Raw genomic sequence first — 18,159 nt, 5'->3', positions numbered from 1 at the left:
TCAAACTCAGAAAGACAAACAAGTTCTGTTTTATATGCCGATTTTCATCTTCAGTGTGTGCATGGATACAGATCCGACTCCAGGTGTGAGTAAACCTGCAAACTACAAAGACAAGGTATAGCTAGATGACAAGGAAGGACAGGGGAGAAGTTACTAGAAGGCAGCAAGGAGGAGGGTGGGATAGGAAGGGTCACATGAGAGGAGAAATTGACTACAGCATACTTTGTTCAAAAGTCCATAAGGATATAAAATACTTTTTATATGCTAATTTTGAAATAAGTAACAATAATCGGAGAACACAACTCAGTAAAAGAAAATGAAGATTTTTACAAACATTTTATATAGAAATATTTTATAAAGATTTTACAACATAGTAGATCATTATGTCACACTGTAGAACGGTGAAGAAAAAGATTAAACTGAAAGACAAAGAAAGTGCTTATAGCCATGCATGGCAGTCTCCATGAAAGTGCATCAAACGTTAAGGCAATGTCCCATGTTGGTACTGCAGGTTACAAAAAGACTTGCAGAACAGTTTAAAAAATATTTACAAACAGTTTTTTTGGTGTTCTTTTCAGAGATATTAAAAGGGGAAATTTTGTGGCTACTCCTGCTTTAGAAAAACACAGAGAACAAGCACACCAGCCCAAGTCAATGAAGGGAAAATGTTCTATACAAGCTCGTCGTGGATTTGCAGTCAGAAGCACAGGCTGCTTTTCTGCCTTAAGGGGTCAGGCCTGGGGTCAGCTCTCTCATATACCAAGATAGTTAGTGACCCTGGTTACATGAGGCCCTCACCCTTAGCTTCCAGTTTCTACAACCACACTACCAACATGCTCTAAGTCCTTCTGTACTGCACTAGAAATCTACAGCGTTTCTTCTTTCTGCAAATTTTGAGAGCCATTTTATGAAGAGCTACATATACACATTACTGTAATATTTTGCCGTATCTAATAGTCAAAATGCAAAAGTTATATCATGAACATTTTGGGCAAGTGTAGTTATGTATTTCATCCTCCACATGTAAAATTTGCTTAAATTCAATGGAATTCATAAGGATAATACTCATTTATCAGACTATAATCTGCATACATGGAGAAAAACTTGTTTCTGTAACGTAACTGAGAAAAAAATTACTGATCTTAAAAAAAAAAAAAGAAAGAAAGAAACTGGGCCAGACTTTTACAGGAGTGAGTTTTAGGGTGAATTGATTTATCTGCATTCTAGTAGACAATAAATATCTGCTAAGGAATAATGAACTCACCTGACAGCCACTCTTTAAAATTTAATATACTCAAAAGAGTAAGGAAAGCTCATTTTACCATTAAATCCTTCCTGTACACACACTGACTTTTCCTCTCCCTCTTCCTATTTTCCATGTTTACATGTAAGGAGAAATAACCATCTCTGCTGGTGAAGGTTAGTTAGTGCTCCTAGCCCTTAAGGCACAGCTGTGGTAAAACCAGAGAAAAATGCAGGCATTTATTGGAATTCTGCAGTACAAAATAAACACTCATGCTCTCCACAATCTAGTAACTGGAGCCACCACTAAACCATTTTACACAACAGATGTATTAGGTTGGTTTTCATCTGTAACTTCTTTTTCATCGGGACCACAAACAAAAATCTGGTTGCCCAGAGTCTTCTGGGCAAATCGGAAATACATAAGATGTCCCATTGCCACAAAGGAGACTGAAATCAATACCAGCAAGCCAAAAGCTTCAGGATTTGGGGCCAAGATGACCATGATGAAATGCAGAAGGTCGAGAAGGTAGTTCATGGAGTTCTGCACACCATTGATAATGCCTCTTTCAGATTCAATTACATTTTCTTGCAGCAACTGTGTCACAGTCAAATCAAAGGACCAAAGACCTGTATGTTAAAGAATATTTTAGAAGATTAAATTTTAGTGTATAATTTAATGTATAGCAGTTATATAGCTCACAGTATCAAAGTGAATTAATATATGCAAAACACACTGAAGTCCTACATCCTTTGAATTGCCTATATATGAAAGTATTAATCACATTCTGCCTTATATAATTTATTAGTATATAGTATATTATATAACTTATTAGTATATACTAATGCCTTCAAGAAATTATTTTCCCAGGCACAAGATACAATAAAGCTGAGTCCCAAGCTTCTCAGTCTTGTTTTTCTGTGATTACTCAGACTAAAAATGCATCAAGGATGCAGAGCCTATATAAATTCTAACGCTTCTAAAGTTTAAAGTGACCTAATGTGCTGCCACAGCTTAAAGAGCACAGAAACTTTAAACCATCGTTCATTGCTGCCCGAGTAGCATAGGGCTCTCAATAAAGCTGTCTTGACTAAGTATTAATGTCTCTGATAAATTAATGAATTGCTCTGTATCACAAGATAAATATGGTTTCAAGAATGAATGGATTCAGAGGCCATTCACCACTGTTCCATTAATGATTACTTAAATTCTGCTCTGTAAGATGCCTTTACATAATGCTTCCTGAAAGAAGCTTAAAAACTCATATGTGAGGCAAAGTACATAGTAAACACACACAGCTAGAGAAGACTTTTGAAGGATGTTTCTTAGAACAACTCTGTCTTTAGAAGAATAACAATTTAAGGCACTTCCCTAGCATGCAGAAGGCCCTAGTTTTGATCCCAGTAACACACACACACAGACATACACAGAAAGGGGAAAAGACTTAAAAAAACATTTCTTTAGGGATGTACCTCAGAATTAGAGGGCTCACTTAACATACATAAGATCCAGGCTTCTCTCCCAACACACCACACACACACACACACACACACACACACACACACACACACACTTTAGGGAAAAAAAAAACCTAAACACTTTATATATACATACACATACATATACATGCAAACATATAGTTTGAACTATGAAGGGAAATTTCATGTTTAGAGGGTAAATTCTATATATAAACCATGGGTTTTGCCTAAATTGACATCTGTAAAGTACTTCAGATAATTTGTTGTTGAATTCTCAGCACTCGGTTTTTAAAATGATGTTTGTGAATTTTTAGTATGCAGAGAGTTCTTACCGATTCTAGCAGCGATGACTCCTGAAAACAGCAGGCTGACAGAGATTATGGGGACGGATTTAGTACTCATCTCATGGACAGTATTAACAACATTAGACACATTGGACATGTGTGTTTCTGTTGTAGAGACGGTATCGGGTATTTTGGTAGTTGGGGACACTGGCTCCACATGCACAAACCTAGAACGGATATCTTCAAATGGAGAAACAGACAGGTCCAAGGGGCTTCCAGGCATGAACACGGAGATCACACACAGGATCAAACAGGAAAGCTGGGCCAGTCCTGAGAATAGACCAGTCCTCACAAGGCCACACTTTCGACGGAGCCAAGTGAAGGCCACAGTCCCCATTATTCCAGTTATTGCTGATGCTCCCATCAAAATACTGAGGATGGATCCACTCAGCCCCTGAGTGTAGGCGTACCCTGTAGTGATACAGTCGAAGCCCAGGACTGTCATATAGAGGAAAGCCAGACCCATGCCAGCCAGAAATACGGGCTGGTTATAGTAGGAGACCCATCCGTCTCGGAAAGTGCGGAAGGGCTCTGTGATCTGGGAGGCACAGGTGGGCTCTGGTTCACATTCAAGTTCACGGACGTTGGAGTCTTTCTCACCCATTAGATGAGTTCCCTCCAAAGGTTTTGGCTCAGTATCTGTTAATAATTAATAAAACAATCATATTTTAGAGGAAGAACATGAGGAGTAAAAGCCAATTATTTTAAATTTTCCTATTCCCCTCCCATATGGATCTCCTTGGCTACTACATTATAATGTGTTTTTCTTTTTCTGGTAATTTATGAATTATAGCTATGGAATAACTCCCAAGTATCAGTTTTGCTTTGAAAATATTGTTGGTATCTTTTTAAACCTCTCTTTCTTTTAGATATCATACTCTCACTGAAAGAAATTATAGCAAAACTCATCAAATAAAGCATAAAATTGTGTGGGGAAAACAAGTATCTTCTTTTCTGGGACCTCATTAAAATTTCATTTACCAGAAAACCAGCCTCCCCTTCACCTAGAAAAATCCTGCCTCGCTTTCTGCCTCCCACAGTTTCCAAATGGCAATTTTATTCTCCTCAGAAAGCATTAAGAAACTTTCATGTTCTCCTCTTCCCATTTCTATGAATCATTTCCCAGGCATCCTCAATCACTTGTTTCTCTGTGCCTACTTCTTACATCAAGAAAAAGGGCCAGGGATCTAACCCCAAGCCTTTTTAGATCCAACCCACAGTTCTTTCTAGAATGTCAAAAGATGATATTCCAACTCATCTAGGCTTTCCCTGGAAACACAGCCTGGACTAGAACCTGATCTTCATCCGGAAAGTTCAAGGTCTAAGTGTGAGCCTCCAGCCTAGAGCTGGTGGTTGTGCACAGTTACCTTTAGGTGAGGTCAGCTGCTTCAGCTCCGACTCTTCTACCTTGAGAACAGCTTTTACAGCCAGAGCAGGGGTCTTCTGGTAAACTTTCCAGAGCAAGAAGTACTCCACACACATGGACACCAAATTCCAACCAGAAATGAAACCACAGCCAATGACTGGGGAACCGAATGTCATAATCTGTCCAACAGCCATGGGGGCCAGGATGTTGGTTAGCTGGTCAATCCTTCTAATGGTAGCATTCATGTCTACAGAGGTGTAAGAGGCAGGTGAGTGAGAGTTCCAACTTATGTTTATCCACTATAAATCTAAACCAACAGTGCAGACTCCTGAGAGGCTCGTTCCTGAAGTCACTCCCTGGCTAAACCAACTCCTGTAAAGAAAAAAAATCGGTCCCTCCCCCACCCCCCCCACTTTTCATGAAGTTAACATTTCTCTAGAAAAAAATCAATAAGCAATATATAATATAATATATATAACATATGTATAGAAATATGTTCATAAACAGGCATACAAACACATCTAACACGTAAAATGTGGCAAAACAAACACAATACTCCTTTGAAGCAGTGGTTCTTTCCCTGCCTAAGGCTGTGACCCTTTAATACAGTTCCTCATGTTGTAGTGATCCCAACCATAAAATTATGTCATCACTACTTCATAATTGTAATTTTGCTACATTATGAATCATAATGTAAATTATGCAGGGTATCTGTTAAGTGACCCCTGTGAAAGGGTCCTTTGACATCCTCCCCAAAGGGGTTAGGACCCACAGGTTGAGAACCACTGCTTTAAAGGCAGAATTAGGGTGACTTGCTTATAGATTATGACAAATAGAGAATAAGCAGAGTCACAGAGTCATATAAACAAAGTGTTATTTATTTTTATTTTTCTTGAGTAACTATTTGCTGAGAAACAGGTGACTTCAGAATACTCAAATTTAGTCCAAGAGGACTTGAATTTGAGTTTGGAAATATTGATTTTGACAGATCCACTGACATTCAAGAGGCTCTGTTGTGACCAGTGGTTAAATAAACGAATGAGACTGAAGATTTGGAAAGAGATAAGACCAAATTTTGAACATTTGTCAGTTTTTAAAACAATGACATTAAATGGAATCTCAAGAGAGCATGTGTAGAGGACACAGGGACTAAAGTGTTGGGAACGCCAATGTTTAGCAGTCGGAAGAGTCAGTAGAAACTAGCAAGATGATAAAAACAAGAGTATAGTGTCCTGGAAACCAAATGGGGACAGTGCTTCAAAGGGCAACAAAATCACCGGTGGTAAAAACTGATGAAATTAAGAAAGATGAGCACTAAGAAGAACCTTCAATGGTCCAGTGAAAACTACTTCGAACTTCAAGGAGCAGGCGGAGCAAATGCTTGAAGAAAGCTGGTTTCAGAGCTTGGTGCCAACTCCAGGAAACACTATCTCCTTATCTTTCAGCAGGTGTCCCTCCAGGGTACTTTGCTGCCTCCTAGCAAAGTGCCGGGAGTGAAAAGTAAAATACAACAAGTCAGCAGGATGTGAGCAAGGTGGACCAGTTCCTGCAGGATATAGGTGAAAATGCAACACAATCCCTCAGGAAGGAGGGAAAAGGCAGGAAGCAGAGAAAAGATTGATCACTGAGTGAAGGAAAAGATCAACTCCATACTCGAGGGAACACTGAGCTAAGTCATGTGTTTTTCTCCAGTCTTGCACTACTGTGAAAAGCTGGATTCAAAAGAGGGTCACTGAGTTAGCTTAACAAAGGGAGAGGAAGCCAGGTGAGCCAAGGAATTCAGCATGCCACCTTGACTGACCCTGGGATTTAGACTGGGTAAGAGAGAGAAGCTGCAAGTCATAAGCTGTCATTCAGGACTGTTGTGCTGAGAGCTAAGGGAGAGGACCGGGAGGATAGCAGAGTGGTAGGCTAAGACACAGATGCCATAGACTGAGATTATGAGGCGGGAAGATTTCGTGATAGTAAGGAGACTTTCTTAAGTTTGACCCTGGGAATGTGCAACAGTGTCAAAGATAAAGGAAGGGCAGCTAAGAAAATTATCTCCTTTGTCACGCCCTACAGCACAAATCGGGGTGAGATTAACGAGATAGGTCCTGGACAATCATCTGAGTTGGCAAGGAAAAATCAATGACTAATGAGTACATTCATGGAAAATTGCCTTTCTTCTTCCTTTCATTCCTTCTAGTCTTCAAATGTTTTCTGATTAATACTATGAGTGTACAATGTGTATATGATAATGGGAGAACTTTGATATTCTTCACCTTTCACTTGAAGGCAAAGGCAGCCTCCATCGGTTTCATTGAACTGTCCCTGCAGAGGCTCCCCTAGCGTCTGTCCGCCCACAGATAGGTGTCTAGTGCATATGCCAACGGAGACCCAAGGAGCTGGTCCAAGTAACTCACTGATCTGAATCCAAAAAGCAAGTAATTGATGTAATAACAGCTGGATCTTAAAACATCATAACAAGAAATGTTTTAATTAAATGTTTTTCTTTTCCTAGATGATCACAGAGCTTCCAAGACCCCAGTTTTTATTTTTTTTTTTTTTATGTGATACTTAGGAAGGTAATGATGCTTTGTGTCAAGAAAATAGGTGTTATATCTTTGGAGAAGAATGAATTGAGTAGTAGTTTTGAAGACCTGTTCATTTTATTGGTAACAGGCTAGAATAGAATCAGCCTTCTAAATATTCAAACATATGCTATTTGTGAACTTATATTTATTCTCATATGCACAATCAAATGAGTGTTCTCCTAACTCTGATTTGGCTGTTTTGGCTATAGTTATGGTATAGAACATGGGCACGAAATAATTTCTTTCGCTATCATAAGTACATAATGCCACACAGAAGAATATGTCTTTTCGAAAGGGATTTGCTGAGTAAATAGGGAGTCCACAGGCTCTCCTCCCTAAAATATGAAACTAGGTTTTACCCAGTAGAGTTCAAACAGAAAATTTATGTGCCATGCTTGATCAAAGCAAACCACTGGGGTTTTCTTCAGAATAATTAGAAAGAAATCCTAAGAAATTGTTACTAAAGATTGTCCCACAAAGAAAAGAATGGAAGCAGTGGATGGGCTGGAAAGCCCGGGGAAAGGAGGTCACACAGACCACATGGAAAAGACAGTATCTTAAAGTAATAAACCAAGTGCCTAAAAAGATCTTAGTTTATAGACTAGTTAAAAAAGAGTACACATGTGAAGAACTATGCCTTTTCTGGAGCTCTCTGCCTGACTGCTTTCTCCTGTTCTATCCCTCAATGACACAGCTTCCGATTTCAAAGCTCTCTGGAGTCCATGAATACTGGGATAAAGAAAGAGGAGCCAGCGTCCAACAGTCAACTCATAATCTTAGTCTTTATGATCAGTCACCTACACATACACACACACACACACACACACACACACACACACACACACACACACACCCTTATAGCCCAGTTTCCTACCTGGTTTTCTAACATCCTCACCAGAAGCCAAGGCAACACTGGAGTCTCCCCCACCCACCCCCGCAGACTACTTTTCTTCTTCTCTCTTCTATTTTTCTTTAACCTTGACCTTTTTTTTTTCCTGACTTAAAATTCTGCTTATAGCAGAAATGATACCCAAAATCCATGGTAAAACATCTGCTGACCCTCTGAACTAAAGAAGTCTTTGTATCCTGTTTTAAAACATGGTTTTTAGTTAACTCTGGCTGCGGTTAAATATCAGGAAAAAAAGCTTGTAAGTTTTCTTCATTGCTCTAGTGACTTTACTTCAGCCCTTAAGACTTGGCTGACAGAAGAGGAAAGCAGACATTCCATTTCTTAACTTCTTAAACTGGAGAAAGCCCACAGGGAAGAAAACAGGCTGCCTGTTCTAGATTTGTTTACCATGCAATAATTCACAGTATACAGAGGTTTAGCTGAGAATTGGTCAGTCATATTTTTGGTTGTTCTAAAACATCTTTTCAAAGATTCAGAGTATGTTGTTTGTGTAATTGTACTAGGACCACATAAGGAGCATTTCCCTTTAACAAGGCTATTTGAAGGAGTAAAACAACATTTTTAAAACATTTCTTTTATTTACTTTTAAATTATGTGTATTGTGCAGGTATGTACACATAAAGGCATGTGCCCACAGACCCTAGGGTATCAGATCCTCTGTAGCTGGAGTTTGGCGACTGTCTGATGCCTCCCTCAGAACAGAACTCTTGTCCTCCAGAAGAGGAGTATGTGCTCTTACACACCATGCCATCTCTCCAGCTGCCTAATACAACTTTAATTCAATGGACTTTACAGGGTCAAAATGAGTACAGTTAATACATTAAGATAAGTCAAAGAAAATAATCTAGAAGCCAACTTTTCCTTCAAACATGGTAGAAGAATATATCTGTAACCAATTTTCAAAATAAACTCTTTGATATCCTCTGAATGTTAAAATATACACATTACTTGCTGTAAAATAATGTTAAAAAGAGAAAGTTAACAACATCAAAACGATGTCTTCTCTTTCAACATGACAAAAAAGAGATGTAGCATTATTATTATTATTATTATTATTATTATTATTATTATTATTATTATTTAAATGAACAATGAGAGAAAGAGCAAGGAAAATTCCCTGCAGGGCACATTTTCTGTAGTGCTTTTACCTTTTATACAAAGCTCGGGAGTATTTCTCCAGGCTGTGATACTGCTACCAGGAAGTGATGATTCAAGCAAATTCCTTTTGTTCTAGATCAGGACTAAGCATGACTTGTCAGTCACCTACAAATATGTGGGGCCACATTCCTCGCTATCCGAGGATGTATGCAGGTAGGTTAGACAAACCTGCTCCAGGCCTCCCATAGACTTTGTTCTCTTTTAATCACTCTTTCCTTCCTATCTTCTTTTTTAGTCTAGTCAAACAGAGACACTTGCTAACCCCAGCACATAATCCTTCCTTTTGCATCCTGGAGTAAGTGACTTTAGTCATCAAGAACGCCTTTCTTGTCTGCCAGGTTTGTTGGGTAATGTGTTTGTGATACTTATTATCTTAATGACCAGCAGAGTCAGTTCAGCTGATCTGTAGCTCTGGTGACCCTCCTCCTTCACCTGGTGTAATGATCAATCCAGCTCTAGCCTATGTGCTCTGTGGAGAAGGAGAACTCAGATGAGATGGAGAAGGAGAAGACCGAGTGAGTGAGGGCATTTGGAGCCTTAGAAGCACTGCTGCACGCTGTCCTATAAGCCCTCTTTGCTCTCTCTTGAGCCACTTGTCTGCGTTTCCAATAAACTAAGACTGCTTAAAAACACATTGGAGCTTCCATTTGAAAACATTTCAAAAGTCTTACATTGTGTAGGATGTGACATAACTGCTGTTCAAATATTTTTTAAAGTAGAAAACAACTTCTAAAATCCTTGCTACAATTGTGTTGTTCCTGGGTGTGTGTGTGTGTGTGTGTGTGTGTGTGTGTGCGCGCGCACACACATACATACAAATGGTACAATCCTTAAAGTACATGCAATAGTGCCCATAGCTAGAGGGTAAGATACCACCTCAGGTTGTCACCATCACAATGGAAACTGGGAAACAGCATAATTTAAAAAGAAAAAAAGCAAAAGTTCAAATGAGATCTTCTACTTGCTAGATTTGCAGAGCATGATAGAATAGGACGTACACTAACATTAATGTGGGAACAATTAGATAAATCACTGCACTGTCTGAGAGTGGAACAATACAAAATTCTGTGCTTTCCATGGATCATTCTTAAGACCTTCCCAGATGATCAAGAGAAAGAAGCCTGCTGCTCCTACTTAGCACAGATGCATTTAGTTGACAAGGTGATCTGAGTTACCTGCTAATCTGCTCCTGTTCTCTCCTGCCACAACAACGATCCAGTCCCTTTGGATGGTAATCGCAGTGGCAGTACTGGCCAGATTTGCAATGTTTGCAATAGTGATGATCAAGATGTAGCAGACAGTCTAAGGAAGACAACAACAAAGCCCTTGAGTTCATGCTCACACTTTTTTTTTTTTTTTAAATTTTAATCTCATTCATAAAAAGTCACTTTACTTTCTACACATGAAACAGATATTATAGAGCACGACACTGTTCATGTTTACATCATCTGTAGTTAATGCAGAAAACAAAAACAGTAATCACTTATGTGATAGTTCATACAAAGCAGTGATATTATGGTGGTTTTTAACATTTATCCCACAAATACTTGTTAAAATTACATCAGAGAATCAAAGCCACCTGTGGACATAGAAATTGATATTAAAAGGTTACAGTAGAAAAACCAAAAAGTGTACTCCTAAACCGTAAAGGTTTACATTTTCACTGCTGCTACATATTCATTTTCTGTCACCCAGAATCCTGGAGGAGCTGAGGCACAGCTCTGTGGTGGAGTGTAGGCTTAGCACTTAGGTCCTGAGTTCCATCCTCACAGCCCGAAAGCACACAAACAAACAGCAAGCAAGAGAACTTACAAGGACCCATCCGTGATACATGGTCAGAAGCTCATTCTTATGTAGGAAAACCATCATCAGGATGATTCCGCAGAGGATGACGGACACATTCTGAACCACCAGTGATGTCTGGGCCACTGTACAGAACAAAAGCGCAATGTTCACTGCACCAGCATGTCTTGAGCAGGCTGCTTCCATCCACACAGTTGTTGAACTACATTGATGTATATGCAAGATTACCAGACAAAGAAAGCCTTCCAGTAGTAAATTTTGCCTCGGTTACTTTCTGTAAATAGACCTGTGAAATCTGCAAACAACATAACATTCTCAGGACTTCCTTCTATTAGCTGAAGTCTTTCCTGATAACTGCATCTAACATATTTACTAGAAAGTTTGCTACCCTAAATAGAACTAGTCTACAGATAAGATTCATCTTTCAAGTCTTTGCTGTTTAGGCTTAAATAAAGACACAGAAGAGGTTACAAAGGAGGTGAAGGGGGAAGTTATGGAATCCATAACCTCTCACTTACATGGCTGGATTAATATAATAAAATGGTCTTGACAAACAGAGAATCCACAAACATTTGCCAAAAATCCACAAATAGCACCTTTCTTCTGATGGGTATTTTATTCATCACTGCTATAAAATTCTAAACTACGCCTTCCATCACAGAAATTGGAAAGTCCTGATAGAGACAGACACTCCTTCATGCAGACCAAGTGTTAGAGTGAAGCCAGATGGAAGCCCAGTGGTTGTTTGTCCATCATTCACTGGGTAGATGACCTAGGACAGGATACTTAATGCTTCCTATGTACTTACTGCTTATTATATACTTAAAGCATAGACCTAGCAAGTGCAAATGATTACATCCACCTTCCTTCCTTTATGGAATCATAATGATAACTCAAATAAAATGTTCATGAAAGCACTCTGAAATGTATAAGCTATAATTAGATCTTGTCATCCAGGAGAGTAATGCTTATCCTGGCTTGGAAGATCATATCAAAGGCTTAAGACAACAAGGTGCTCTCAGAAGGCAGTCTGAAATAAAACCCAACACAGCACTCACTCACTCATGCATCTGTGCATGTATTCCTTCATAGCAAAGGATGAGATACCAACTGCCAACACATCAGAAGGAGGGATCTGTGGGAAGATTACTCTAACCATATCAATACAATAACCAAGGTACCAAAGTCTCAAAGAGCACAGGAGAAGAAATGGTGACTTTATTTCACAAGCATCAGGGCTCTTGCATGAAGGGTGACTTGTGAGTTGATTATACGACAGACATGAGAGACCCCTATCTTACCAAACTCCTCTATCCAGCTCAGCACTTTTCTAACACATAACTACAATGCTCAACAAATTTATGGTTAAAGAATCCTAAGGATAATATTCCTGTGCATAATAAAAACAATTTGGTTTTCTCCAACATACAGAAATTTTTTTCTATATGTGTTTCTGATCTACTCATTCTCAAAACAGGAAAATCTTCATATGAATCTTTGTCCTAGTAAGACCAAATCCTAGTGCTTGCTAATCCTGTCGACTATTTAGAAGCAGTTATATTGAACTGAACACAACTATTTATAACAATGTCTGTCTTCAGGCAGGTGTGCCCAGCTCTTCGAATTATTACCAAAGCTCCAAATAATTATTCACAGTCCTCTTATATTCTAGATAACTAAATTGCCTACTTATTTTCAGTCTCTTATATATACAACAGATTATGTCTTGATATCCTAGAATAAATATTAATTCATCATACATGTACAACACATGCACAATATATTATCATTTCTAAAAATTGTAATTCAGCTGTCTGCAGTCTAGACATGGTTATTCTCCCTTGTATCAATATTTAATTTTCAGTTCCATTACACATTCCTTTATATTCAACACAGTAATCCAGAGGACAGATGTTCAAGCTGTTTCCAGGAACATCACACTAGAGATCCTCTAGAGTAATTCATAGTTACAGGGAAGCCAGCACCAAGCACACTTTTAATGTTTAACATGATTCCCAGAAAAATTGATTACAGGGTTAATTGTTAACATTTGACACTGACAAACTGCCAAAAGAAAGAAAATCTATTAGGTCAGTGTCCTGACACCCCAGCTAGTGCAGGAGCAGCAGGACCTGGGATCCAGGTGTGGCCACCAACCCCCATCCTTCAGTTGTCTTGTGTGAGTGCTTTCTCTGAGTCAGTCACACTGATTCCTCTCTTAATCTGATATTCCCTCCATTCCAGAGGAAGCACAGGCTGCTCCAGAGAGTACAGGCTTAGTAATGTCACAGTACTCACCTTTAAGTCTGGCGTTCTTATCCACCCAGTCACCAATGATGGCTCCCAGGACCAGAACAGAGCCTGCCACCACCAGCCCATAGACAGCTGTCAAGAGGAGGCTGTTTCCATAGAGCTCCACCAGAAACACAGACACTGCAAAGTGCCACATCCGATCCCCCTTAAACAAGAGAAAGATGTTTGCTTGAAATGGTTTTAGTTTGTAGTTCACTGTACTCAAGAAGTTGTTACCTTATCAAATGGGTGCTTTTTGGCTACACCAGATGTTTCACATCAATAGTTATGAATTGAATACTTGCCTGATGTAAAAACTTCTTTCCAGCACAATGGAATATATTCAAGCTTTATTACTAATTGTTTATAGGCATCATTTTACCTTACATGCTATATATACAAGCCAGCTTTTTAAATTTAGGAACGAATAGGAATGGACCCTGTGGCCTCGGATGGGTTTACATGGCTATCATTTTTTTTTTTTAACAATTTGCTGTTTCACAAGTAAATTTCAGAGCCATCAACAGCAGAACAATCAGAAGAAAAACAGTCTGATCCTCTAAGACCAAAGGTGTTGAAATAAACATATATGTAGTCATTTTAATGTTTTACTACAGACAATGTTTTTAAAAAGGCTATATTTTCTCATAGTTCCAGGACATATAATGAATTTTACAATTAGTTGGTATAAAGTTTGGTATAAATTTAACACCACTTTAAAATAAGTCAAGTAGGTTAATGTATAAGATGTCTAAAATAGCCATTTTAAGACATTGTAAGCTCATGCCTTGACATCAAGGGTTAACATGAGGAAAGACAATGTCTTATCAACATCATCACTAAATTCACAGACCGAGTTCCTTCCATATTTGACCCCGTGTGAAAGCATGTCAACTCTAAGCTCTTCCCAAAGTCTCACAAAATCCTCATAATAAATTTCCTCTGTTGGAAGAAAATTATTATATTGATAAGCCAACTGCTATTAAATTTTAATAAAACTAAGGTAACAATCTTAAATATCTAAATTTTAAATAGATTTGTGCTAATATGGAAAACATACCATTCACAACTAGGGATGATTCTATTCTTCAGGGATCATTTGCTAATAATGTCTGTAGACACTTTGGGTTATCACAACCTCCATGCCTGCAGAAAGCTTGAAGTAGGTAAATACTACTGGCATCTATCAGTACATAAAAAAATTTCCAAAGGCCAAATATTAACCGTAAAGAGGTAGAGAAGTCTTGGGGCAAAGAATGATACAGTTCCCAATTATGATTCAAAATGATCACAGATTTAGAGCTTAGAGAACAAAATTGAAATTTCTCTGGCTATCCTAATTTAAGAAGTGATAAATTATGTACTTACAAAAATCTCAAGAACTGGCTAACATGTTAAGTTAATATTGACTGAGTGGGGGGTTATAACCTACCTAAGGCTGTGGAGCTTTAATGGAGTTCTTCATGTTGTGGTGACCCCAACATAAGATTTTCATTGCTACATTATAACTATAATTTTGCTACTGTTATAACTCATAATGTAAATATCCGTGTTTTCTGATAGTCTTAGGCGACCCCTCTGAAAGAGTCATTCCACCCTCTCAGGGCTTGTAACCCACAGATTGAGAACTACTGCAACAACTGCTCACATGTCTCTTTCATGCCTCCATTTTCTGCCCTCCCCACCAAACAAAATCACTATAAAATATCACTATACTTTGGTATTTGTTTACATGCCTATCTACCCACGCTGCATCTGAGAGTAAGTAACCACAGTAATTAATCTACTTAATAAATGGCCATAGAATGGTTTTTGATGTGGGCCCAACGCTGCTATGAGCATCAGAACTCCAGCAGCATACAACATACACAGGCTGGTTTGCATGTTGCTGGTGTTCCAGTGTACAGAGGCGAAAGCAAAGAAAGCATAGGACAGGCAGTAGCAAATGCTATGAGGAAGAGGAACACAAAACAGGACTAGCAGGTGGCACTCGACATGATGACAGAGGCCTTTATGAGTAGAGAAGGAAACTCTTGAAAATACAGAGCGCATGAGCTTAAATGGAAACAGTCTGAAGGATATGAAGGCAAACAGAAGGAACATGCTCCTTCTTTATTGCTTTATATCGCTATTTTTGTTGTTACTTCTTAAAGTCCATACTAAATTAAATCGTAAACACCTTAACAAAAGCACCTACTTCTTACTTATTTTGTCCCCCAATGGAAGTATAAAATGTTTTGATCCATTAGTAGACAGGAGGTCAGAAACTAAAAACCATACAAATCAATACAAATGTAACTTCAGAGAATCTTCTAACTGCTCCTATGTCCGATACCTAAGAGATCATGATTTAGCAGCGCTGGAAAATGTATATGCAATATTTTAATTAAATATAAATATAATTAAATAATACACAATAAGATCATACACACACACACACACATACATCAAACAGAGTGACCCACAAGAGACAAAGGACATAAAACAAAATTACCTCCTTAGAGTACGCCTCTCTTGCATGCCTTTGCAGTGAGTAAAACCCCACTACCCTATATGGCTTCCAGTGCTATTGTTACTTCTCATCCTTCTTTCTCCCGAGGACTCAATTTACTATAAGGTTGCAACTATCATCTCTCATTTATCTTTTGCAACTTGCTTTAAATTTTCTTGCAAAAGTCTTTTTCAAATGGCCCTGGAACACACACAGCTCCTCTCATGTTTCTGGACAGCCTGACACCTAGTCTATCACCCAAAGGTCACATGAACCTTGAAGTTAATCAGTGGTTAGAAAGGAGGCACCTGGTTCTCTAACAGGACTTCAGACACTTTTCCATTACTGGTCCTTTTAAGGCTTATTATCAAATTAAATTGGAAGAACAAACTATTGGTTTAGATGTATAAAGGGTTCTTCACTGTCTTGCTTTGCTTTTTTCCCTTATACCTATCAGCTAAAGCAAACTCTGGCCAATTCCACTTTGTTTATACATTTATTTGCAGAATCACCCCCCTTTGTAAGCATTCAGAAAGACGGGAGCTTCCTTCTCTAAAAAGTTATCTGAGACTGTTATTCCTTAGAGAGTCAACAACCCAACTTAATAATTTCCCAAGGGCATAGGGAATACATTCCCTCAAATAATGGTTTCCATTCACGTCTTATAGATAAATCAATAGGGGATTCCATTAAAAAGAAATTAGCACTTCAAAATATACTTTTGAATTCTTTTTCCTTATTTGTAATGCACAGAATGTTTAGAGTTGTAGCTTCTAAGCAGTAAGAATGATCGTTTAACCTGACAGTTTTTAACAATTATCCACTGAACACTGCCAGCGTGCTAATGAGTGTCTCATGGAACTGATAGAGGAACCCAGGCCAGCAGAAATACTGAGATTCTCCCAAAGCCACCTCGGAAGCCAAAGGGAGAACTGTGAATCCATAGCTAATTTTCATTGGGCGGTGGCTTTTAACACAGCTCACACAACCCACAAATTAAGTAGCTACAGATAAACAACTTTGAAGATCAAAACTGTTATCATTTAGATGTTTGATCTTTGGTTAAACTCATCTTACAATACTACTATAATCCTAACATGCTAGTACTTGCCAGTGTACCCCTTCTACTCTGTCTCCATAATGCTGCATGCTGGTACTAGGCACTAACCCAAAGGGCCCATGAGGGCCCTTCTCAGTTCAGTAGGAAGCCCAATTAGGATTTACCAACCCTAGGAACTAAGTAAGTTTTCCTGTCCTTGTGGATCTTGTTTCAAACAGTTGTTAGTCTGTGTAAAGCTTTAGAATTTTACTATTAAGTAAAATTTACTAACACCCATGGGAAACATCTTTGAAGAAAACAATGTTTTTGTTGAGACATGTGTTTTAGAACGATCTATTTACTTAACAGAATGACAAAAACTGCAAGTTCTCTAATACAACTGTCTCCAACGAAAGTAAACAACCGCTTGTGCAATGATGCCTCAAGAACTGTGGACATCTCACTTACCCATGTGGAGAGAGAGTGACCAAGGTAGAGGAGGAATTTTGCTGAGGTCAGGTAGTTTGCTAAGGAGCCTATAAAGGCACAGAGAACAAGTTAAAAGCATGTTTAAGGACCCCAATGTGCTCAGATTAGAATTTGCTCTTCGTCGTAATTATGTGTGATTTTTATCAGGTCACTTACAGACTGATACATTCAGTTTAATTAACACCATCCACTTAGAATCAGCGTTGCCTCTTGGTCAATAACCGCCCCAACTTCATACAGTGAAGAAACTCTTGTTTCAACACCCTTGACTTCGGTGAGGTTTGTTTTTTAGTGCAAGGAATTTCACCCTGCCCGGGTTACTCTATCCTTGCCTATATATAAGCTCTTTTATTCAAACTTTGAGTTTACATTCTTCTTGAACCTCCATCAAAACCGAAGTCAACCCTCATGGAACTGCACCTCTCTGTCCCCACCTGCATTCCCACCACTTGAAACATTCGATTACTCAACTCACCACAGCATCCTTCCTGACGGGTCTGATCTCTTGCCTTGGTCATGACACCAGACGCTCTCCCCTTGTTTGTTCTGATGCTGGTAGCTTTAGCTGCTCTTACCCGGGGGCTTGTTCACAGGAGTGTGAGGAACCGGAGATAGCACCGCTATAACCACTACAGCCTTGAGCTGAAAGACCCCAAAGGACAACTAAAGCAAAGAACAACAGCAAAGCTGCCACCGGGGTCTTCTTTTTGTCTTCTTTCCAAACTTAGCTAACACTGTAGCTGAAGTTGGAAAGCCAAAGCCTTATGGAAGCGGGTTGGAGAATCCACCGGCCGCAGGAGACCCTGAGCCTGCTCTCGCCGCCGCCGTCGCCGCCGCCGCCGTGGGCTGAGCAGCCGCTTATAGGGAGCCGGGGGCGGAGCTCGCGAGCACCGGGACCGCCCCTCCCAGCTGGAAGTCCAGGTCCGCGCCAGCCGCGCTCCCACCGCCCTCCCTGGAGGCGCGAACAACC

General features: G+C 39.2%; 1 protein-coding gene across 1 annotated transcript; it reads right to left on the bottom strand.

Moving 5' to 3' along the window:
• Window positions 1-317: 317 nt before the first annotated feature.
• Slc40a1 (solute carrier family 40 member 1) lies at window positions 318-18,026 on the bottom strand. The gene is made up of 8 exons (XM_034498085.2): window positions 17,665-18,026; window positions 17,169-17,236; window positions 13,177-13,336; window positions 10,888-11,003; window positions 10,251-10,377; window positions 4,433-4,678; window positions 3,054-3,704; window positions 318-1,872 (listed from the first exon to the last, which is right to left on the bottom strand). The coding sequence occupies exons 1-8, from the start codon at window positions 17,705-17,707 to the stop codon at window positions 1,559-1,561; spliced, it is 1,725 nt and encodes a 574-aa protein (XP_034353976.1). The 5' UTR covers window positions 17,708-18,026; the 3' UTR covers window positions 318-1,558.
• Between the last annotated feature and the right edge of the window lie 133 nt (window positions 18,027-18,159).

The sequence above is a fragment of the Arvicanthis niloticus genome, chromosome 3 (assembly GCF_011762505.2).
Source record: "Arvicanthis niloticus isolate mArvNil1 chromosome 3, mArvNil1.pat.X, whole genome shotgun sequence".
Classification (NCBI taxonomy): domain Eukaryota; kingdom Metazoa; phylum Chordata; class Mammalia; order Rodentia; family Muridae; genus Arvicanthis; species Arvicanthis niloticus.
Note: the sequence above shows the minus strand (reverse complement) of the source record. Positions and strands in the feature narration are given on the sequence as shown.

Excerpts from the sequence above, each read along its gene's own strand:
- Slc40a1 (XM_034498085.2), bottom strand. The coding sequence starts at position 17,707 with ATGACCAAGGCAAGAGATCAGACCCGTCAGGAAGGATGCTGTG. Across the intron at positions 10,378-10,887 it reads TGTATCACGGATGGGTCCTT|ACTGTCTGCTACATCTTGAT; the intron begins GTAAGTTCTCTT and ends TGTCTTCCTTAG. Across the intron at positions 1,873-3,053 it reads AGTCATCGCTGCTAGAATCG|GTCTTTGGTCCTTTGATTTG; the intron begins GTAAGAACTCTC and ends TTTAACATACAG.